The sequence below is a fragment of the Carica papaya genome, chromosome 1, assembly GCF_054855325.1.
Source record: "Carica papaya isolate Zhongbai chromosome 1, ASM5485532v1, whole genome shotgun sequence".
NCBI classification, from domain to species: Eukaryota; Viridiplantae; Streptophyta; class Magnoliopsida; order Brassicales; family Caricaceae; genus Carica; species Carica papaya.
The window spans coordinates 13482827-13502176 of NC_142309.1; the positions used below are offsets into that span (position 1 = coordinate 13482827).

At 34.5% G+C, this 19350-nt stretch overlaps 1 protein-coding gene across 1 annotated transcript; it reads right to left on the reverse strand.

Moving 5' to 3' along the window:
• Window positions 1-3443: 3443 nt before the first annotated feature.
• Window positions 3444-18905, reverse strand: LOC110806479 (beta-galactosidase). Its single transcript, XM_088220270.1, has 14 exons — window positions 18570-18905; window positions 18012-18156; window positions 17836-17903; window positions 17677-17730; window positions 17476-17559; window positions 17312-17397; window positions 9005-9085; window positions 8694-8824; window positions 8146-8187; window positions 5469-5545; window positions 5309-5399; window positions 5122-5203; window positions 4099-4171; window positions 3444-3812 (listed from the first exon to the last, which is right to left on the reverse strand). The coding sequence occupies exons 1-14, from the start codon at window positions 18656-18658 to the stop codon at window positions 3644-3646; spliced, it is 1272 nt and encodes a 423-aa protein (XP_088076396.1). The 5' UTR covers window positions 18659-18905; the 3' UTR covers window positions 3444-3643.
• Between the last annotated feature and the right edge of the window lie 445 nt (window positions 18906-19350).

Below are 19350 nucleotides of genomic sequence, written 5' to 3' on the forward strand. Positions count from 1 at the left end.
AAGGAAGTAGCAGAGACGGAAATAAAATAAATTGCTTAAATGGATATTTTCTATTCTAATATTTAAATTTAGAAATAAATTATTTACGGATCAATAGTTTAGTTTTTTATTTTAATTATTCAATTAGATTTTTTGGTTACATTTGATAATCTTGTAAATTGTATGTTACGTTTTTTGAATGAAAAAGGTGGCAACTTAATAAAATTAATTCACTGCTATATGAGTTTTTGAAAATAAATGTTCTTTCAGAAGAAAGTAAATTTTAATTAATTCATTAAAAATGAGATAGAAACCAAAATTTTCAGTCTCAAAACAAAAGTTTAGACAAAATTAATTTAGAAAAATATGTTCTATTGTGTATATTAATTAAATAAACTTAAATTATTTATTTATTATATTTTAAGAAATCTCAATCGAACAATAAACTTCAAATTGAATTAAAAAAAAATTAAAAATTCAGAGATTAAAGAAGACATCATGACAAAATCCAGCATGATTCATGTAATGATAAGATTGTCTTCAATAGAAAGAAAATAATTGAAGAAAAAATGATGAAAATATTGTGCTATGTTCATTTTAGAAAAAAACTTCGTTAAGATTTTTATTAATTTTAAGCTGATTAGTTTGTACAATATTATTTACAAAATTTTTATAGAGATTCTTACTTATTAGTTCAATACAGTAATAAGACAACTAATTAAAATGGATCAATTTAATTTTCTCCCTAAGTATCAAATAACCATAAATTCATCTTGTGAATTGAGCTACAACTTGTTAGCCCAGAAAATGGGTGGCATTAAAGTTTGTGATATGAGGATCTAAAATGTCGCTCTCCTCATGAAGCTCGTATGTTATTTTCTCACATAATTTGGCAGCCTTTAATTTCATGTGATTAGCACAAAACATCTTTTAAATTAGAGCATTTGGATATCGAACATGTCCAAAATTGTGGTTGAATTATATAAAAGCATATGATTAAACATATTAAGTGCTCAAGGCAGAGGATCAGGTGGGAGATTGGTATGGAAGACATTAATTTATGGAGTGATACTTAGGTTAGAGCCTTATGCATTTATTTTCCCCATTTTCTATGCTATATTCCTAATATGCAAGCTGAAGAAATACAATTCATGTTTGTTAACCAAAATAGGTGTTGGAGGTAGAGTGAGTTCATAGACCTCCTCACAAGTTTATTTTGTCTTAAGACCACTAATATTAGGGTCAACATAAATTCCATAGAACGAGTCATAGTAGTCCTGATACAAGTGGTGACAAGTTCTCAGTCAAATCAGTATATAATTTGTTAAGCTTACTCTAGGAGATCCCTTCATGAGGTGCACTAGGAAACCTGGTCTTTTCCTATCTTGAAAAGGAGTTGTCTATTCATGTGGCTCGCGGACTTGGATTGTCCCCTTACAAATACTAAAAAGAAATGCTGAAACTTGAGTAGGAAACACTAGTGCCCTTAGTATCACATTAGTAGAGAAGACATCATTCATATTATCCACGACTACCTATGCTAAAATAAGTATGAAGAGGTTTAATTGATTTAAAATTTTTTAATAGTTTTTTCTCCATTCCTTTTGAAATGTGGATCAAGTGAAATTTGTAAATAAATGCCAAGATTGATGGCTTTGCTAGTTGGAAAGCTAATTTTTCTATCACGACCTAGATTATGTGAAAAAAGAGGAACGAGATCAACTTCGAGAATGTTGATCGCTATAAGACTCATTCAAGCACTTTATCTCATTTGGTTGTCGTTGGAATACCAAATAGGGCACTATTAATAATCCACAAGCTCATTTCATTCAGAAGGACCTGTCTAAATTTCCATGGGTGGAATAGAGAGCTCCCCATTCGACTTGGTTTAAGCTTAATGCCAACGTCTTGGTTCGTAGTAACTCTAGATACATTATTACTGGTGGCCTTATTAGAGACAAATACGATCACTGGGTTATTGACTTTTTATGCAAACTCAATATCAACAGCTCGTTGTTAGCTAAAGTTCATAGAATATTGAAAGACCTTAAGCTTACCTGAAGAAAATGGATTATAAGTTTATTTTTTGAGGTCGATTCTTTATATGTTAAAAAGCTCGTACAAAATCATAACAAGAGGAGCTCATCAATCTCATGCTTGGATGCTAAAATTAAGGTCATTCTTAATTGGAACTAGGATATCTAGATCTTACATGTCCATAGAGAAGACAACTATTTTGTTGGTTATTTGATCCAATAGACCCACTGCACACCAAAGAAACATACCAAGATCTAACATGCACATAAGAATTTTCGTGTATCCCTCTATCTTTATTATTGTGAAGTAACCTGAGTCCATTTAATCGAATATTGCATCTATTTTTGTTTTATAGTTTTATCCTTTATTTGTAACAAAAAAAAAGGTATATCCTCGTATCTCAATCTCATGGCTTTACACAATTATTAATGAGAATTAAGAATTAAATTTATCTCAATATATGGGAATGGTTAGGAATATAAAATGATGAGGTGATTGACTCATGGGTGGCACCACTTAAGGGGTTTACAAACTCAATTCTAATACGCCTATATGCAAGGAAGATTGGATGGGGCTTAAAATAATTTAAAAAGACTGTGCTGATTGGATAACATATGCAATTATGTGCTAAATATTTATACCTCAATCAGTTGATTGTAAAAATGTAAGTGTTGCTATATGAGCTTGATTTTAACAAATAAAGGGACTCCAACATATACTAGTAGATGGAAATTCACGAATAATAGTTAAAAAATTCAAATCAAATAGAAAGTCTTTTATAGAATTTGATATGTCACAAGAGAATTTGAAGATACTGTTCTTTTTCTTTTCATTTTTTCATTCTTAAATTGTTTAATATGATAGCTCATATTTTAATAGAGAAGCTCTTTACATACTCTAATCTACTTTTTACGTACAAAATCCAAGTGATAGTTTGATGTTTTGCTTGAGTCTTTGATTAATAAGTGACATTTCACTTGAGAATAAAGAATGGAAAAAATACTAGAACTACTAAAATATAAAAATTATTTATTTTAAAAGATAATTAATTAAAAAAAGAATAAAAGATTAAAAAAATAATTAAATCTAAAAATAAAATATAGACATGTTAAACTTTAACATTATAAATTGTCAGACAATAATAACCTCACATGTTCTGAAATACAGTTTATGGGTTAAATGGAAGTATTTGAAGGTCCTGAAAACGTGGAACTGTTCTTTGGGCATATGGGCTACAAGCCGAAAAAAGAAACAGAAGAACACAATTGACCCTTTTCCTTCCCCTTTTCTTTTAAACAGATAACCACAAAAAAAAAACGGAAAAATAAATGGTCCATCCTCTTTGCTAATCTAGATCCTTTGTTCTGATGAAATACTAATTTAAATATTTGAGTACAAAACTAAAATACACTAAAAGAAATAACTCATGAAAAAACGTTTCTTGTTTCTTGATCAAAAGCCTTTCCTTATCTATAATTCCACAAAATTTATCAAGCTCTCGAATTGCATGAGAGCCGATGTGGAAATATTATGAAACTAAACCATTCACCTAACAAGCACAGTGAATCAATGATAACTGTTGTGTAAATTTTTTGACCCTATTCAAAAAAGAAAAAAGCAAAATACTTTACAATATTTTCCCAAGAGGTCTCAATTCCTTTGGCAGGCCATCAAAATTGCCAGAATTTACGTCTGATTGTAGCATTGGCCTCTTCCCAATTTTCCAAACAAGTCCCTCCGCTAGATGCTCTTTGTTTGGTGTTAGCATGATGAAATTTGGATCAGCTCTTTGGTAACTGGAAAACAATGGGAGTTCAGACAATACAGTATATTAGTGATGCAAAAAGTTCCAAAAGATAAGGTTTTCTTTTTAAAAAATTAAAAGAAAACAGGATATTAACTGATGAACTAAGCCAATTGTAATATTGGAAATTTCAATGGCCAAGAAACCAGAGGGTCCAAAATTTTCTAATTTACTACAGATATTTTAACCATATATGGTGGGTCAAAGACCTTTAATCATCACTAGTAACCATATCTGAACATGTGAGCTAAAATAGGACAGAAAGTAAACAAATGAACCTGGCCTCCCTAAGATTGTCAATGCGAATTCCAAACCCATAAGATGTCTTCCCAATGGCACGATCTCTAGTAGCTGCAAAACATTGAAAAAGCAAGTAGCAGAGTTATATGCATTGGATTCAAGCTGATTCTATCTTATTCAATTCCTACATCTTAATTATTTGGTGAATAAAAGCTAGTAATAGTTGACATATTTAACACATAAGGTTTTTTGATAGAAAAAAGAAGATATACTAAGGTAAGAGGAAAAAGATACAAAGAAAGGGGAAAGAGACAACCTCCAGAAGTTACCAACAATAGTAAGCCAAAATATAAACAAATAAGATATATAAAGAATATACTAAATTAATGACTGAAAATAATAATCTCCCAGTTCTGATGGAGTTCAAACTAGGCAGGTCAGGGAATTTCCCGTGCACTTTGACCCATAATGATATCAAAACAGTAAACCTATCCCTTATCTCATGGAAAGATGTACTTCAGTCGTAAAAAATTTTCTAATTTCGTACAAGCTGCATTGTCCATAAACCAGCAAGATAGCCTCTGACCACAAAGGTTTCACTTCCCTTCTCACTCCACCCTTAATATACACCCTAGGAGGCTTTCAAACTGTAGGAGTAATGCCAAAAAGAGCTAACTATTTAGTCCAAAGCTTCCAAGCAACTTCGCAATGGAGAAATAAATGGGAGCTTGTCTCTTGTCGTTCAAAGCAATATTAGACACATAATTTTATCAAATATAGTTCTATCTTCAATTCCACAATGGTGAATTTGTGCTTCCACTTGTCAAGAAATGAATCACGAAAACAACTTGAATTGATTATAAAATTTGACCTGGAATTAAATTTCAACTTTTTTTTTTCAAATTTCTACTGCATTTGAATTGTATTTCCATTCTTATTTTCTGGAATTAAAAATTCAACCAGACATAATTATGTATATGTAGGATTAGGAACACTGCATTTACTCTTGAATTTAAGCACAGAGAAACTTCAGAACCAGCAAAAGATCAATTTAGAGGTACCTGAAATACTAAAAGTGAAAGACGGTTTCCACCATGACTTGAATGCCATCGCTACTGTGGAGCTCAGGGGTCCCATCTTCCCCTGCAAAGGAAAAATACAGATATCCCAAACTAGTTATCATACGTTTTTAAGAAAAAATATGCCAACAGTACAAGGAAAAGAGTGCATCAGAAGCATTTGTATCACCTTCAGCAGAAAGTTTTTATTGGCTTGCCAGGAAGCAGCTACTTGAAATGTGGAATCCGGGATGTTGTTTGATGTGTTGGCATCATCAACCCTTCAAACATAAATACAAAAATAAGATGCTATCACATTGCTCTACTGTTAATTTCCGCTCTTAGAGTACCTTGTTTGTAGCTCAAAGCCAAAGTCAATATAATTAGTAATTCCTACTACTTCATTTTCTTCCAAGGGGTTCTTCACCTGTTTCATTGTGGGAAAATGCTTTAAGCAACATGTCATAACCCGGGCAGAGGGAAAAGCAAGAAAAAAACAAGGCTTTTTTAAAGAAACATAAAATGAAGATAAGAATTTCTAATCATAAGCAGCAATAAGTTATAGTGAAGTTAGCTTACCATGAACAATTTCCTCAATGTGCTCTGTGACCTAGAGCACAGAACCTTTATTTCAAATTATGATGACATGCAGAGTCAAGATCTCAAGAACCCCAAAGTTTTGAATATATCGAAGTTGAGACAAGCTACAATTAGTTTTCTCGGATATTTATTATTTGACCACTCCACGAATAGATACCAAATGCTATAGAAATAGTTGCCATAACATGTCAATAACTCCTCTCAGTTCTGATTTTATATCCTTGTACAACATATTAAATTACTTATCACACTCTTAAGAAACATAGCCTAAGTTAGCATTTGTCACTAGAAGGAAACAAAAATTATAGAACTAAGTACAGATTGTCTAAGGCAAGAGAGATATTAGGTGCATTTGGTGTATACGGAATTGAACTTAATAATTTTTTTCTGTTGTATGTTTGGTAACCAATGAATTACTGTAACACCTGATATGTTGACTCAAGTTTAGTTGTTAATTTTTTAATAATTGAAGATATAAAATTATTTTTTCATTTTAGTTCCAATAACAACAGTAGTAATATGATTAATTTTTTAATTGGTTAGTAATTAACTTATTACAGAAATAATATTAATAAAAAATAATAATCACAAGATATATTAAATATATAACTATTATATAATAAATATATTTAAATAATGTAAACGAGGTAGCAATTAAGCACAAAAAGAATATCTTATGAGAGAACAGGATTAATAATTTTAACTACAAAAGTAATCTTCAATGAGAGGAAATGTTAATAAAAATTAGTAATCACATGAAAAGTAAAATTATTAATTTTATTTTAATCAATTAATATAATCACAATAAAAAGTAAAAATAAATTAATACTTTCTACTTTTTTAGCAAAAATAAATAATTATCCTTCATTTACACGAGAAAAAAGGATAAAATAGTAATTTAATTTTGTTTAAGAAAGACCATAAATTGGTCTCATCAAGGAACTGTCCAGAAAGTGAGAGAAGGTAGTGTGATACTTTCCCATAAAGACATAATAGCCAATTATTAAATTTCAACAGGAAATATGTAAGGCCATTTTTGTAATTTAATGAACATGAATAAAAAATTATATCAAAAAAAAGGAAAGAAAAAACAAAATAGCACGTGAAATCATGAAAAATTGAGATGAGTAGTCTCGTGTCTTTTTTTTTTTTTTTTTTCATTAAGAGCACTTTGTTTCTAACCATAAAAGATAAAAAGATTAGAAAAATTTTGTAAATTCAAATGATGATAAATTAGAAACTCGGAAAACCCATAAACTGACACATAGCACTGTTAAAAAGACAGGAAAATAAGGAAAATTAAAAAAATATGATAACGCCACCAAATGCCACATGTTTTTATCATTTATTAAAGTAAATAAACAATACATAAAATTTTACAAAATGCCATGTGGCCAGAATAAGGTAGGTATGTGAGATTTGTTTTAAATGGTATCCCAGGGGATTTATGTTATATAAGAACAAGTTTAGCTAGGAATGCATGGGAAATATTGGATAATTCAAAAAAATATTAACTCTTATTTTGGAACAATTTAGTCCCATGGTTAGGAGGGTCCTAAAATTATTCCTCAAACTATAGACTTTTGTTTTATCTTAACTTTTCTGTTTTCTCATGAAAGCAAGACACTTTTGTGATGTCCATTCCCTGTGTTTTCACTACCCCTAAATGCTGCCTAAGTTCGAAATAGGAGTCCCTTCTCATATTACTGCTTGTTCTTCCAAACAGTAAACTGTAATCATCACCAAATTTTTAGTTAAGGTTCCCAATAAAAATGTCAATTCCATTTGACCAACTGAGGCATCAGGATCACAGCACTTCAACATTCTTTATTGCTTTGACAAGAAAATAAGAACAAAAACTATGGTAGCAGCCTTTTAGTATTTTCAACTTTCTTCTACATGAAAATCAACTGCAAGTAAATTTTTGAAAGTGCAAGAACAGCCTGACAGAAAATCATAAAAAGTAATGACACCAGATAATATCGTATGAATAAACTAACATTAATTCTAACTTATCTCTGGTTGATCGCTTGCTATATATATCCTACTCGTGTTTACAGAGTGAAATGTCATATTTGGTCATTGTCTTTCCTTTTTATGCTGAGTTCCAAAGCATCATCTTCTCGACCCCTGAAATTTGGGCTCAAACCTAACCCACTGGCATCCCGAAATCACCCAGCCAAAAGAAACCATTTTTTTTCCTAGTCTATCTCATGAGTTGTTTAATCGATTAAGCATATGAATCAACCAGCCGCAGATATGTAAAACACATTCATAAATATACTCATTTGAAAAATCAAATGGAACATGGTTGTGTCTGTGTCACAACATAACTAAAAATATCTGGGAATTAATTATTTAAAAAAAATCAGGGAATTAATTCACTCTCCAAAAATCAGGACAATCTAAAAGAAAAGATATTCATACCCGTCTTTGGACCACCACATGTTGATAAAAGGAGGCAATGAACTGCAGTTGAAAATTAGAAAATAAAATTTCAGTTAGCTGCATGACATATTCTCAATCATAACATTTACTAATCACTTAGGAATGTAGGTATCTGATGCTAGTGACTAGAAGTTTGAAATATGATTCTGGACAAACTTAGAAATCCTGTTGAGAGCATCTTGCACTGATTTCAACGCAGACCACTTCCAAATTGCATTTTTTTTCGTGCAATGCTTCAAAGTGGAAACCATGTCAATAAGAACATAACTTTTTCCTATTATGTATTACTAATTTTATCCTGTACATGTAAGGTTGAAGAAAATTACTATACCGCCACTTTGCATTTGATTTAGATTAAAAGGTTGAAGAAAATTACTCTACAGCCACTTTGCATTTCATTTAGATTAAAAGCCTGAAATTAACATAGATATATAATGCCATAGAAAAGACTGTAAGGAAAATGCAGATCTACAATTGAACAGAACTATGAAGACAGGTTCTTAAAGAAAGAAGTACGAAAGGATAACCTGAGAGCTTTTGGCAAGTTCAAGGCCGAAATTGAAAGAAGGGCTCAAGGGACTGCCTGATCCTACCCCATAGCCAATTGCACAGCTCCAGTTCATTAAATTTTTATACTTTGCACCATCCTTATCTCCATCTAATAAAATAACATGCATAAAACATAAATACAAGTCATATTAATTCTTTTTTTTTTCCCTAAGATCTTCCACAATTCCAAGGAAATAATCTGGTAAATCCTAAGCTTTTCAAATCACTCTTAGCATGGCAAGGAAGTCAACATAAGAAAGAACAAAAAGCTGATAGTTTAAAAACTTACATTGTGGCTCATACTGCACTCCAACAGTCACTCTTCCTACCTTGCTTACCAGCCATGCATTCTTTGGTAACTCATCCTTCACTGCATGGTACAGGAACTTTGTAGTAACAATTGTTTGGGCACACTCTTTGTTCAGATTTACTATTTACAAAATATAACTAAGAAAATATAGATTCCTTATAAAAAAAAAAGATGATACCACCTCCAACTTTCAGAGTCCAGTATATCAAGGCAAGCACAGATCTGGTATTATTTCATTTTGGAAATTGGATATAATACCCGAATTCGAAATTTGGCCCGAAATCAATTTTCGTATTATAAAAATAATTAAAAATATTAGTTAATTTAATTTTATTAAATTATTTGAGAAAAATAGGTTAATAACGTAATTTAAAGCAATTTTAGAAAAAAATTGGTGAAAATTTGAGTTTAGGAGATGTTTTTGAAAGAAAAATTAGAAATAGAGAGACAAATGCAAAAAAGGAAAACTTGGCTACGTGGGGCGGCTCAGTCAGCAGCCCCGACGAAACAGAGCATGCCGTGTGACAAAACACGCTAATGTCGGTGCCACGCAGGCGATCCACGCGCTCAGAAATCCAACAGCCCAGATTTGATCCCGTGCGCGTGAACAGCTCAAATGCATTCCCTCCTTAGGTTAATCGAACAGACAAGATCAATCGCGATGAACGGCACAGATTCGCCCATGCAATCGTCCTAAATATGCAACGATCGGATGACTCTCCTCGCTCCACGTCAACGCGAATTGATTACCAAGATTGATGTAGGATGAGTATATAAACAACACGTCGTAGAGGAACTCTAACCCCAGCTGCTCTGCCCTCGGGGGAGAAGAAGGACTAGCTGCTGGAGAAGGAAATCGACCCCCGGCCGCCGCCGCATCGAAACCACTGCCAACCACCAAAAAAGGTAAAATTCTCCCCTACCTGTTCGGAATTCGATTCTGAGTCTCCTCGTGGCTATATCGAAGCAAACGAGAAGGCGGGTGAAGCAGAAATTGAGAACAAAACCCGGCAGAGCCGCCGCGGCCGAACCCTAAAACCCCTCCAATGAGCCCCTTCCTACTTCCCGTTTCACAAAATTTCCGACCATTGTGTTTACCATCCTTTTTTGTATAGGTTAACCGAAGAAGAAACCCCAGCCGCGAAGGAGAACTAGCGGAGTCGCCGCACCCGGAGACCCCCTCGCCGGTAGGTTCGATTTTTTGTGATTTTCTGGCCAACCGAGACCCCCTAACGTATTTTTCCGCAGGGATACATGTAAAACCTGCCAGGTCGAGGTGAACCGCCGCCGCAAGCGTCTAAGCCAACGTCGAAGCACGGCGCCGCCGCCGTGTAGGAATGCTAAAATTGGCAGATAAGGGTTTTTGACACCAATTTGGGATTTTTTGAGTATTTTTAGTTGCATGACGAGTATTTTGGATTCCCACAGAAAAATTCAAGAAACTCGGGACCCGTTAGAAGACAGTTTAACGTCTCGAAACACCGATACGGGTAAGGATCCCTCACCCTATTCTCAGTTACGGTAAATTGAGAAATAATAATCGATAATTGTATATTTTGTGAAAAATTAGAAAAACTCTAAAAATATTACTGGTCACTAGTGGAGCTAGAACCGGTTAGTTCACATTTGTCCTGATTCCCTATTTATTTTCCTGTACTGCCTATATTTGCTTACTATTATACTGTGCATAATTGAATTGATGGTTTTCATGGTCTCTTCGGTTATTTAGCTATTTGGTTCTTTTTGTATTGTTTATTAGGTATCCTGATTATTGGTTATTTAGTTATACTAAACTATATCGTTTATTTAAGTGTTATTTGAATTAATCTGTGAATATGAAATGAGATATTTGTATACTTTAGTGGTTGCTTAGATGATAAGAGTCTAAATAAATGAAAGCTTACTAGGCATCCCGTGAAAGGGTGGACGGATCCGATACATAGAGAATCCTACTGTGGACATTATCTCAATCGGACGGGGCTGTGAAGTCCCATACCGGAAGGGTTTTGGGAGATACGGTTCACCTTCGGACGGGATATCGAGGCGATGGTGTTTTTGACGCCCATTACTAGAAGGGGTATGAGGACGGCCGAGTTAATTGTCAATCTAGATACGGGGTTCACGAGTAGAGGGATATCCCTATGGACCCCCAGAAGTTCTAGTAAGTAGGTTAAAAAAAATGATTGTTGATCCTATATATGAAATTGAAATGTCATTTGGTTAGTTGTATTCATAGGTTAATTTTAGTAAAAACCGTAATGGTAAGTATCGAATAAAAAGTTTTAAAGTTAAATGTATTTATTTAAAGCATGGGCTCCATTAGTTATTTTTTTTATTTTTACCAACTTTCGGTTTTCTGTATCAGTTATTAGTATGATATTCTTAACGGGCTAGTGTATCTCACCCTTTCATTAACCATTTCAAATAAAAAAGACCAAGATTTAGATCCTGATCAGCAAGAGACTTGTGAGTAGTCCATCTCCCAGACTCCCTTAAAGTGTTAGTGAAAATTGTTATAAAATACTTATTTATTCGTTTTTTTTTTAATTATTGTTTGTCTTTTATCAACAACGTAGAAGGGACATTCCCGTAACCCTATTACACAATTCAGTTTATTGTGTAAGGAATGTAAACCCTAACATTATCATTCGTTTCTGCATTTAAATTATAAATTCAATTCCTTAAATGTTCCAGGCCTTTACAGTTGGTATTGGAGCTGCGTTCTTCCGAACCATTCCTTACACAGAGACTTACAAACACCAAATACAAACTATCGTTCAATCATTCCTTATGAAATGCATGTACAAAGATATGAGGAGAGGATGGTTCGCTTTGAGAAGATGTTGATCGATTCTTTGAGATGCTAGAGAGACTCATCTCTGCTCAGCAAGTCCGGGAGGAAATGAGGGAGCTGTCTGACCCTCCCCTGCTGCCACAGTTTGAGTCACCCTTGTAGCAGAAAGATCCGAAGCCACTCCAGTACAACTCTGCTTCTCTATCCTATCATCCGACACCGCTACAGTATAATCTGGTGCCTCCACCGCATTATCCAGCACCGCCACAGTACAATCCGGTGCCTCTACTTCATCATCCGGCATCGCCATAGGGCCACCTGGTCCCTCTCCAACACAATCCAGTCTCTCTTCCACGGGACTCAGTTCCACCTATGATGGACCCAGTTTACATTAAAAGGTATAAAAGACTAGATCTATCTACCTTTGTAGGGAGCATCCTCTTTCGAAGAGGCCAAATATTGATTAACTGAGACAGAGAAGGTCTTCGCAAGTCTTGGAGTGGTTCCTGAACAGAAGGTTGTATTCGCTACTTACATGCTCGTAAGAGAGGCAGGTCGCTGGTGGCAGCTCAAGCAGGCCACCCTACCCGTTTCAGTCACTTAGGAACAGTTCCTGATGACCTTCAATGCAGAGTACCTCTCAGAGCACCTCCGGCATTTGAAGGTAATAGAATTTGGACACCTAGTTCACGATGATATGACTGTATCAGAGTATCCCCGAAGGTTCCTAAAATTGGGGCAGTATTCCCCTGAGAGTATGATGGATAAAGGTAGAAAGGTATGGAAGTTCGAGTGGGGCCTCCATCCCGAGATCGAACAGCAACTGTACGTATTTGAGCTTAGCACCTACTCAACCGTTCTAGCCAAGGCACAACTAATGGAGAGGAACCTTCGCATCTCTCTTTTGAGCTTGTGTTCTTGACTTCGGGGAGCATTGGGATGATCATCTACATTTGATAGAATTCACCTACAACGACAGCTATCAAGCAAGTATAACGGTATGATCTCGTACGAGGTATTGTATGACTGCCCCTATAGGTCGCGATCTATTGGAAATATATGGGTAATAAAAAATTGTTCGCCTCAAATCTTGTAAATGAGACTACAACCAAAATAGTTAAAATCAGGAAAAACATCCAAACAGCTCAAAGTAGGCAGAAGAATTATGCGAACAACCGGAGAAGAGATTTTGAATTTAAGAAAGGTGATCGGGTGTTTCTTAAAGTCACCACTTTTAGAGGAACCAGTAGATTTAGTGAGAGGGAAAAATTAAATCCCCGATTCATTGGACCATTTGAAATCTTAGACAGGATTGGTACGACCGCCTACAGACTGACATTACCTCCAGAGCTATCTAAGGTTCATAACGTGTTTCATGTATCCATGCTACGCAAGTACAACCCGGACCTCTCACACATCATGTCCTACGAGCCCCTTTCACTCACGGAGGATCTATTCTATGAGGAAATACTAGCGGGCATTATAAACTGAAAAAACAAAGTACTTCGCAACAGAGAAATTTTTTTCGTCAAAATCCTATGACAGAATCACACACAAAAAGAGGCCACATAGGAACTATAATTAGACTTCAGATCCTAGTATCCTCAACTAAGTGAGAGGGTGACAAATTTGAGAGGCCAATTTTTTTTAAAGAGAGGGAGTTGTAATACCTGAGTTCGGAATTTGGGCAGAGATCAATTTTCGTGTTATAAAAATATAATTAAAAACATTATTTAATAATTTATTAAATTATTTGAGAAAAATAGGTTAGAAACGTAATTAAAAACAATTTTGAAAAAAATATGTGAAAATTTGAGTTCGGTAGGTATTTTTGAAAGAAAACTTGTAATAGAGGGTTAAAATGCAAAAAGAAATAATTTAACTACGTGGGACCGTGCAGTCAGCAACCTTAACGAAGCAGAGCACGCCGCGTGGCAAAAAGCACTGACATCGGCGCCACGCGAGAGGCCACGCGGGCAATCCACATGCCCAGCAATCCGACAGCCTAAATTTAATCTCTCACGCGTGGACGACTCAGATGCATTCCCTACTTAAGCGCGATCGGACGGACGAGATCAATCGCGATAAATAACCCAAATTCGCCCTCACAATCGGTCCAAACAAGCAACGATCGAACGACTCTCATCGTTCTATGTCGACACAAATGGACGGCCCAAATCGACGCAGGATGAGTATATAAATATCGCATCGCAGGGAACCCTAACCCTAACCCTAACCGCCCTACCCTCGCTGGAGAAGAAAGACCAGCCGCCGAAGAAAGAGACCGACCATCGGCCACCGCCGCATCAGAGCCACCTTCGACCAAAAAAAAGGTAAAATTCTCCCCTACATGCTCGGAATTCGATTGCGAGTCTCCCCGTGGCCATATCGGAGCAAAAGAGACGACGGGTGAACCGGAAACCGCGAGCAAAGCTCGACGAAGCTGTCGTGACCGAAACCCTAAAATCCCTCCAATGAGCTCTTTTCTGCTTCCCATTTCATAAAATTTTCCGAACATTGTGTTCACCCTCCTTTTCTATACAAGTTAGCCGAAGAAGAAACTCCAGCCGCAAATGAGAACCGGTGGAGCCGCCGCACCCAGAGATCCCCGGCCGGTAGGTTCGATTTTTTATGATTTTCTGCCCAAGCGAGACTCCTTATCGTATTTTTCTACAAGGATACGTGTAAAACCGGTCAAAACCAGCTAGGTCGAGACGAACTGCTGCCGCAGGCGGCGTGCTGGAATCCTAAAATTTGCAAAAGAAGGGTTTTTGACACCGATTTGAGATTTTTGAGGTATTTTTAGTTGCGTAACGAATGTTTTAGATTCCATAGGAAAAGTTAGAAAACCCAGGAGTTGTTATGAGACAGCGTGGCATCTCGAAACACCAATCCGGATAAGAATCTCTCACTATATTCTCGGTTACGGTAAATAGAGGATTAATAATCGATAATTATGTATTTTATAAAAAATTAGAAAAACCCTAAAAATATTAGAAGTCACTTGTGGAGACGAAACCGATTAGTTCACATTTATTCTGATTCCTTGCCTATTTTTCTGTACTGCCTATATTTACTTACTATTATACTGTGCGTAATTGAATTGATGGTTTTTATGGTCTTCTCAGTTATTTGCTTATTTGGTTTTTTTTGCATTGTTTATCCAGTATTCTGATTATTGGTTATTTGCCTCGTTTAGCATATATTTTAGCATATGTGGCCGTGGCCGAAACCCTAAAACCCCTCAAATGAGCCCCTTCACGATTCCTATTTTACAAAATTTTTCGACTATTGTGTTCACCATCCTTTTTCTATACAGGTTAGCCGAAGAATAAAGCCCAGCCGTGAAGGAGAACCGGCGGAGCGGCCGCACCCAAAGACCCCCTGCCGGTAGGTTCAGGTTTTTGTAATTTTCTAGTCAATCGAGACCCCCTAACATATTTTTCTGCAAGAATACGTATAAAAACAGTCAAAACCAAACAGGTCGAGGCGAACTACCAACGCAGGAGCTGGAGCACAGTGGCACTGCCGTGTCAGAACCCTAAAATTGGCCGATAAGGGTTTTTGACACCTATTTAGGATTTTTAAGATATTTTTAGTTGCGTAAACGAGTGTTTTGGATTCCCGTAGAAAAATTTAAGAAACCTGAGACCTGTTACGAGACAGCGCGGCGTCTTGAAACACCGATTCGGATAAGTATCTCTCACTCTATTCTCGGTTACGGTAAATTGAGAAATAATAATCGATAATTGTGTATTTTTTGAAAAATTAGAAAAACCCTAAAAATATTAAAATCACTAATGGAGTCGAAACCGGCTAGTTTATATTTGTCCTGATTCTCTATTTATTTTTCTGTACGACCTATATTTGTTTACTATTATACTGTGCGTAAGTGAATTGATGGTTTTTATGGTCTCCTCGGTTATTTGGTTATTTGGTTCTTTCTGTATTGTTTATCCGGTATCCTGGTTATTAGTTATTTGGTTATGTTAAATTATATCGTTTGTTTATGTGTCATTTAAATTAATCTGTGAATATGAAATGAGATGGTATGTTTTAGTGGTTGCTTGGATGATAAAAGTCTAAATAAATGAAAGCTTATTGGGCATCTTGAGAAATGGTGGACGGACCCGGTACATAGAAAACCCTACTGTGGACATTATCTCAGTTAGACGGGACTGAGAAGTCTCATACTAGAAGGGTTTTGAGAGATATTGTTCACCCTCATACTGGACGAGGTATCAAAACGATAGTATTTTTGGCACCCATTATCGGACAGGGTATGGGGACGGTCAAGTTAACTTGATACTGGGTACACGAGTTGAGCGATATCCTTCTAAACCCCTAAGAGTCCCAGTAAGTAGGTTAAAAAGAAAGGATTGTTGATCATATACATGAAATTGAAATGTCATTTGGTTAATTGTTTTCATAAGTTGATTTTGGGAAAAACTGTAACGGTAAGTATCGAATAAAAAGTTTTAAACTTAAATGTATTTATTTAAAGCAAGAATTCCATTAGTTGTTTTCTTATTTTTATCAACTTTCGATTTTCCGTATCAGTGATTAGTGTGATATTCTTAGTAGGTTAGTATAACTCACCCTTTCATTAACCATTTCAGATCAATAAAACTAAAATCTAGATTCCGATCAGCAAGAGACTTATGAATAGTTCACTTCCTGCACTCCTTTCAAGTGCTAGTGAAGATTATCCTAAAATCTTATTTATTTGTTTTTCTTTAATTACCATTTGTTTTTTATGAACCACGTAGAATGGGCATTCCTGTACTTCTATTAAGCAATTCAATTTATTGTGTAAAAAATGTAAACTCTAACATTATCATTCGCTTCCGCATTTAAATTATAAATTTAGTTCATTTAAGGTTCTAGTCTTTTACATTGGAAGTAAAATGTTTAACCTCAACATAAGTTCTTGCTAAAGCTCTTATACAGTGTGTGAATTTTGTCAACCCAACGAAGGAAACATTGTTCTGATTTTAAGTTTATAGCTAATTAACAAGTAGAAAAGCAAAAAGAAATACATTGTGAAAAAATAGTGAAAAAAAAAGTAAAAAATTGAAGAGAACATGACATCCATTGCATATAACACCATCCTTTGGAAGATCAAAAAATAGCATAGTGGGGACTATAGAAAAGTATAACTTAGGCAACTCTGGCTGAGATTGTTGGGATTTTTCCAAGGTGAAGAAAATCTAAATTTCCATTGATTTCACTTATTCTAAAATTAACAACTTAAAGTGTCTTTAAATAAATTTATATCAAATTTAAATTTTCTAAAAATAATTTATTACTATATAAGAGATAAATATAAATTAAATTTTTTAAAAAATAAACTTCAACTAATAATATAATCTTTTAAAAATAAATATTTCTAAAATTTAATTAAAGATAAATTTTATTTGAATTTAAACTAATAAATAAAATAATTTATAATTTTTACATTAATCTTCAACAGAGATAATCAAGTCACATACCAGCAAAAGGCATTAATGTGACTCCAAAGGATAAATTTCTTGAGCCATATCTCAATCCCATGACACCATAATCTTCAGATGATATCCTATAATAAGCTTTGTTAAAGTGCATATAGCATTTGTCTCAATGGCTTCTATATGCAGCATTAGTGGTAGCAACATACCTCTTCTTCAATAGCATTGGGAAAATACCAAATGCTCCAAATCCATATTTGGGATAGTAAGCACAAGACCTCATTTGTAAAATGCTAAAGTGACACCAGTCAAGGAATAGTTATGAGAATAGTGGCTCTTGTATTACATACGGCTATAAATAAAAAAGAAAGAGAGAAGAAAGATTAAGGTCATGAAAGAAAATTCCTTACGGATCAGAGTTTGATACGAACAGGTCCATGAAAGTATGAGGATCATCAACATTGCTGCCCATTGAAAAAAAAAAACTTACTTCATTCTTTAATTTTACGATTCCAGTGGTTCATTAAGCTGCACAATAAAAGATAATTGATCCAAGTTAAACACAACACCTTTGCCAGCGAAATAACGCATTTCCTACAACTTCATCCTCTGGTTTATGATCAAGCGGGCCTGAAACCTTACCAGGTTAAGGAAAAAACCTTTTGCCACATAAAAAATTATGAAATAAAGCAAATTAAAAAAGGGGGAAATGTCAACATCGGAAGGCAAAATATTTTAAGGATACTGTTGCCACTAAATCCACGTGAGGATCATCCAGTGGCTTCAACATTATTCGTGTGCTAAAATGCATTGCTTCTTCAAAGTAATCATCAAAAAGACATTTCAAAGCAAGCTTCCCAAATAGCAAATTGTATGATGATTCTAACATCCTGCATTACCTCAACAATCATCAAACATCACAGAAATTTCATGGAGATAGAAAAGCAAACGAAATGTGTTGATTTCAATACATTACATTTCTTAAAACTTACTAGCACACTACATTTAATTAATATATACAACAGGTGTAAAGCTTCATCATAGAGCGATAGCTTAAAGCTCAGATGCAAAGACCAGCAGAATCAGCTATTATTTTAAAAAATGAACTAACCACGCTTAATATAAAAAATTTTAAATAAAGTAAATTCCACCGGCATTGCTAGAGATAAAGTCCTGAATTGGACATTTACACAAGAAGTATCGAAGAAAGAATAAACATACCAAGCAACAAGCCAGATTTTATGCATCTAAAAGCGAAAAAGAAGATAGCAAAAGGAAGAATTGCGATTGTAGGGAACAGAACCTGGTACGAGCAGCTAGAGGAGGGAAATCGAAGAGAGGAGGAACCAGCACCATTGGTGGTGGGGGTTCCTTGTTCATCAAATTCCCCATTGTCAATGTTCTTTGTGATTATTAGGGTTTCTTTTGTTGAGATATGGTATGAAGAATGGAGTTTCTGGAATGAAATCTGCGAAAGGAGAGAGAGAGTGGAAGGAAGTGAAGCGGTGAGGAAGAAGGAAGAAGACAAGGTTAAAGCATCACCGAACGTTCAGATGAATCGCGCGCGCATCTCTCGTTTCATTTCGTACCTCAATGACCTTTTCAAAGCTGGAGCACCAAATTCCAGTGACGTGGCACAGGAAATGCACAACTAATGCTTTTTAAAATAAGCCTGTGCATTAATTTTGTGTATATTTTTGTCCTGTATTTTCAAATTTTATTCAAATAAACTTTTATAATAAACCTGTGAATTAAACTCGTTAAAATTATATAACGTGGTTGTATTTTATGTTGTTACAAATGATTAATATATTTGAAAGTCCATTTAAATAAGTATCTGCACTAATTTTATGTTTGTATTAATTTTATGTTTTTAAATTTTTTTTTTTTCAAATTATTTAAAATATGTTATGATTATATATGTATATATATATAGCATATTATGTAACCACATTTTACGTTGTTATAAAATATTTATCGACCTATAACTCTCGTATAATAGATATTTGATTTATTTTTATTTACACATATTTTTTTTATATTTATAAATTAATTTTTAAATTATTTAAAAAATAAAACTCCTA

Coding starts and splice junctions, on each gene's coding strand:
- LOC110806479 (XM_088220270.1), bottom strand. CDS start 18,658: ATGGGGAATTTGATGAACAAGGAACCCCCACCACCAATGGTGCTGGTT. Junction 17,560..17,676: donor TTCGTATCAAACTCTGATCC/GTAAGGAATTTT, acceptor GTGTCACTTTAG/CATTTTACAAATGAGGTCTT. Junction 5,400..5,468: donor GGCTTTGAGCTACAAACAAG/GTACTCTAAGAG, acceptor TTATGTTTGAAG/GGTTGATGATGCCAACACAT.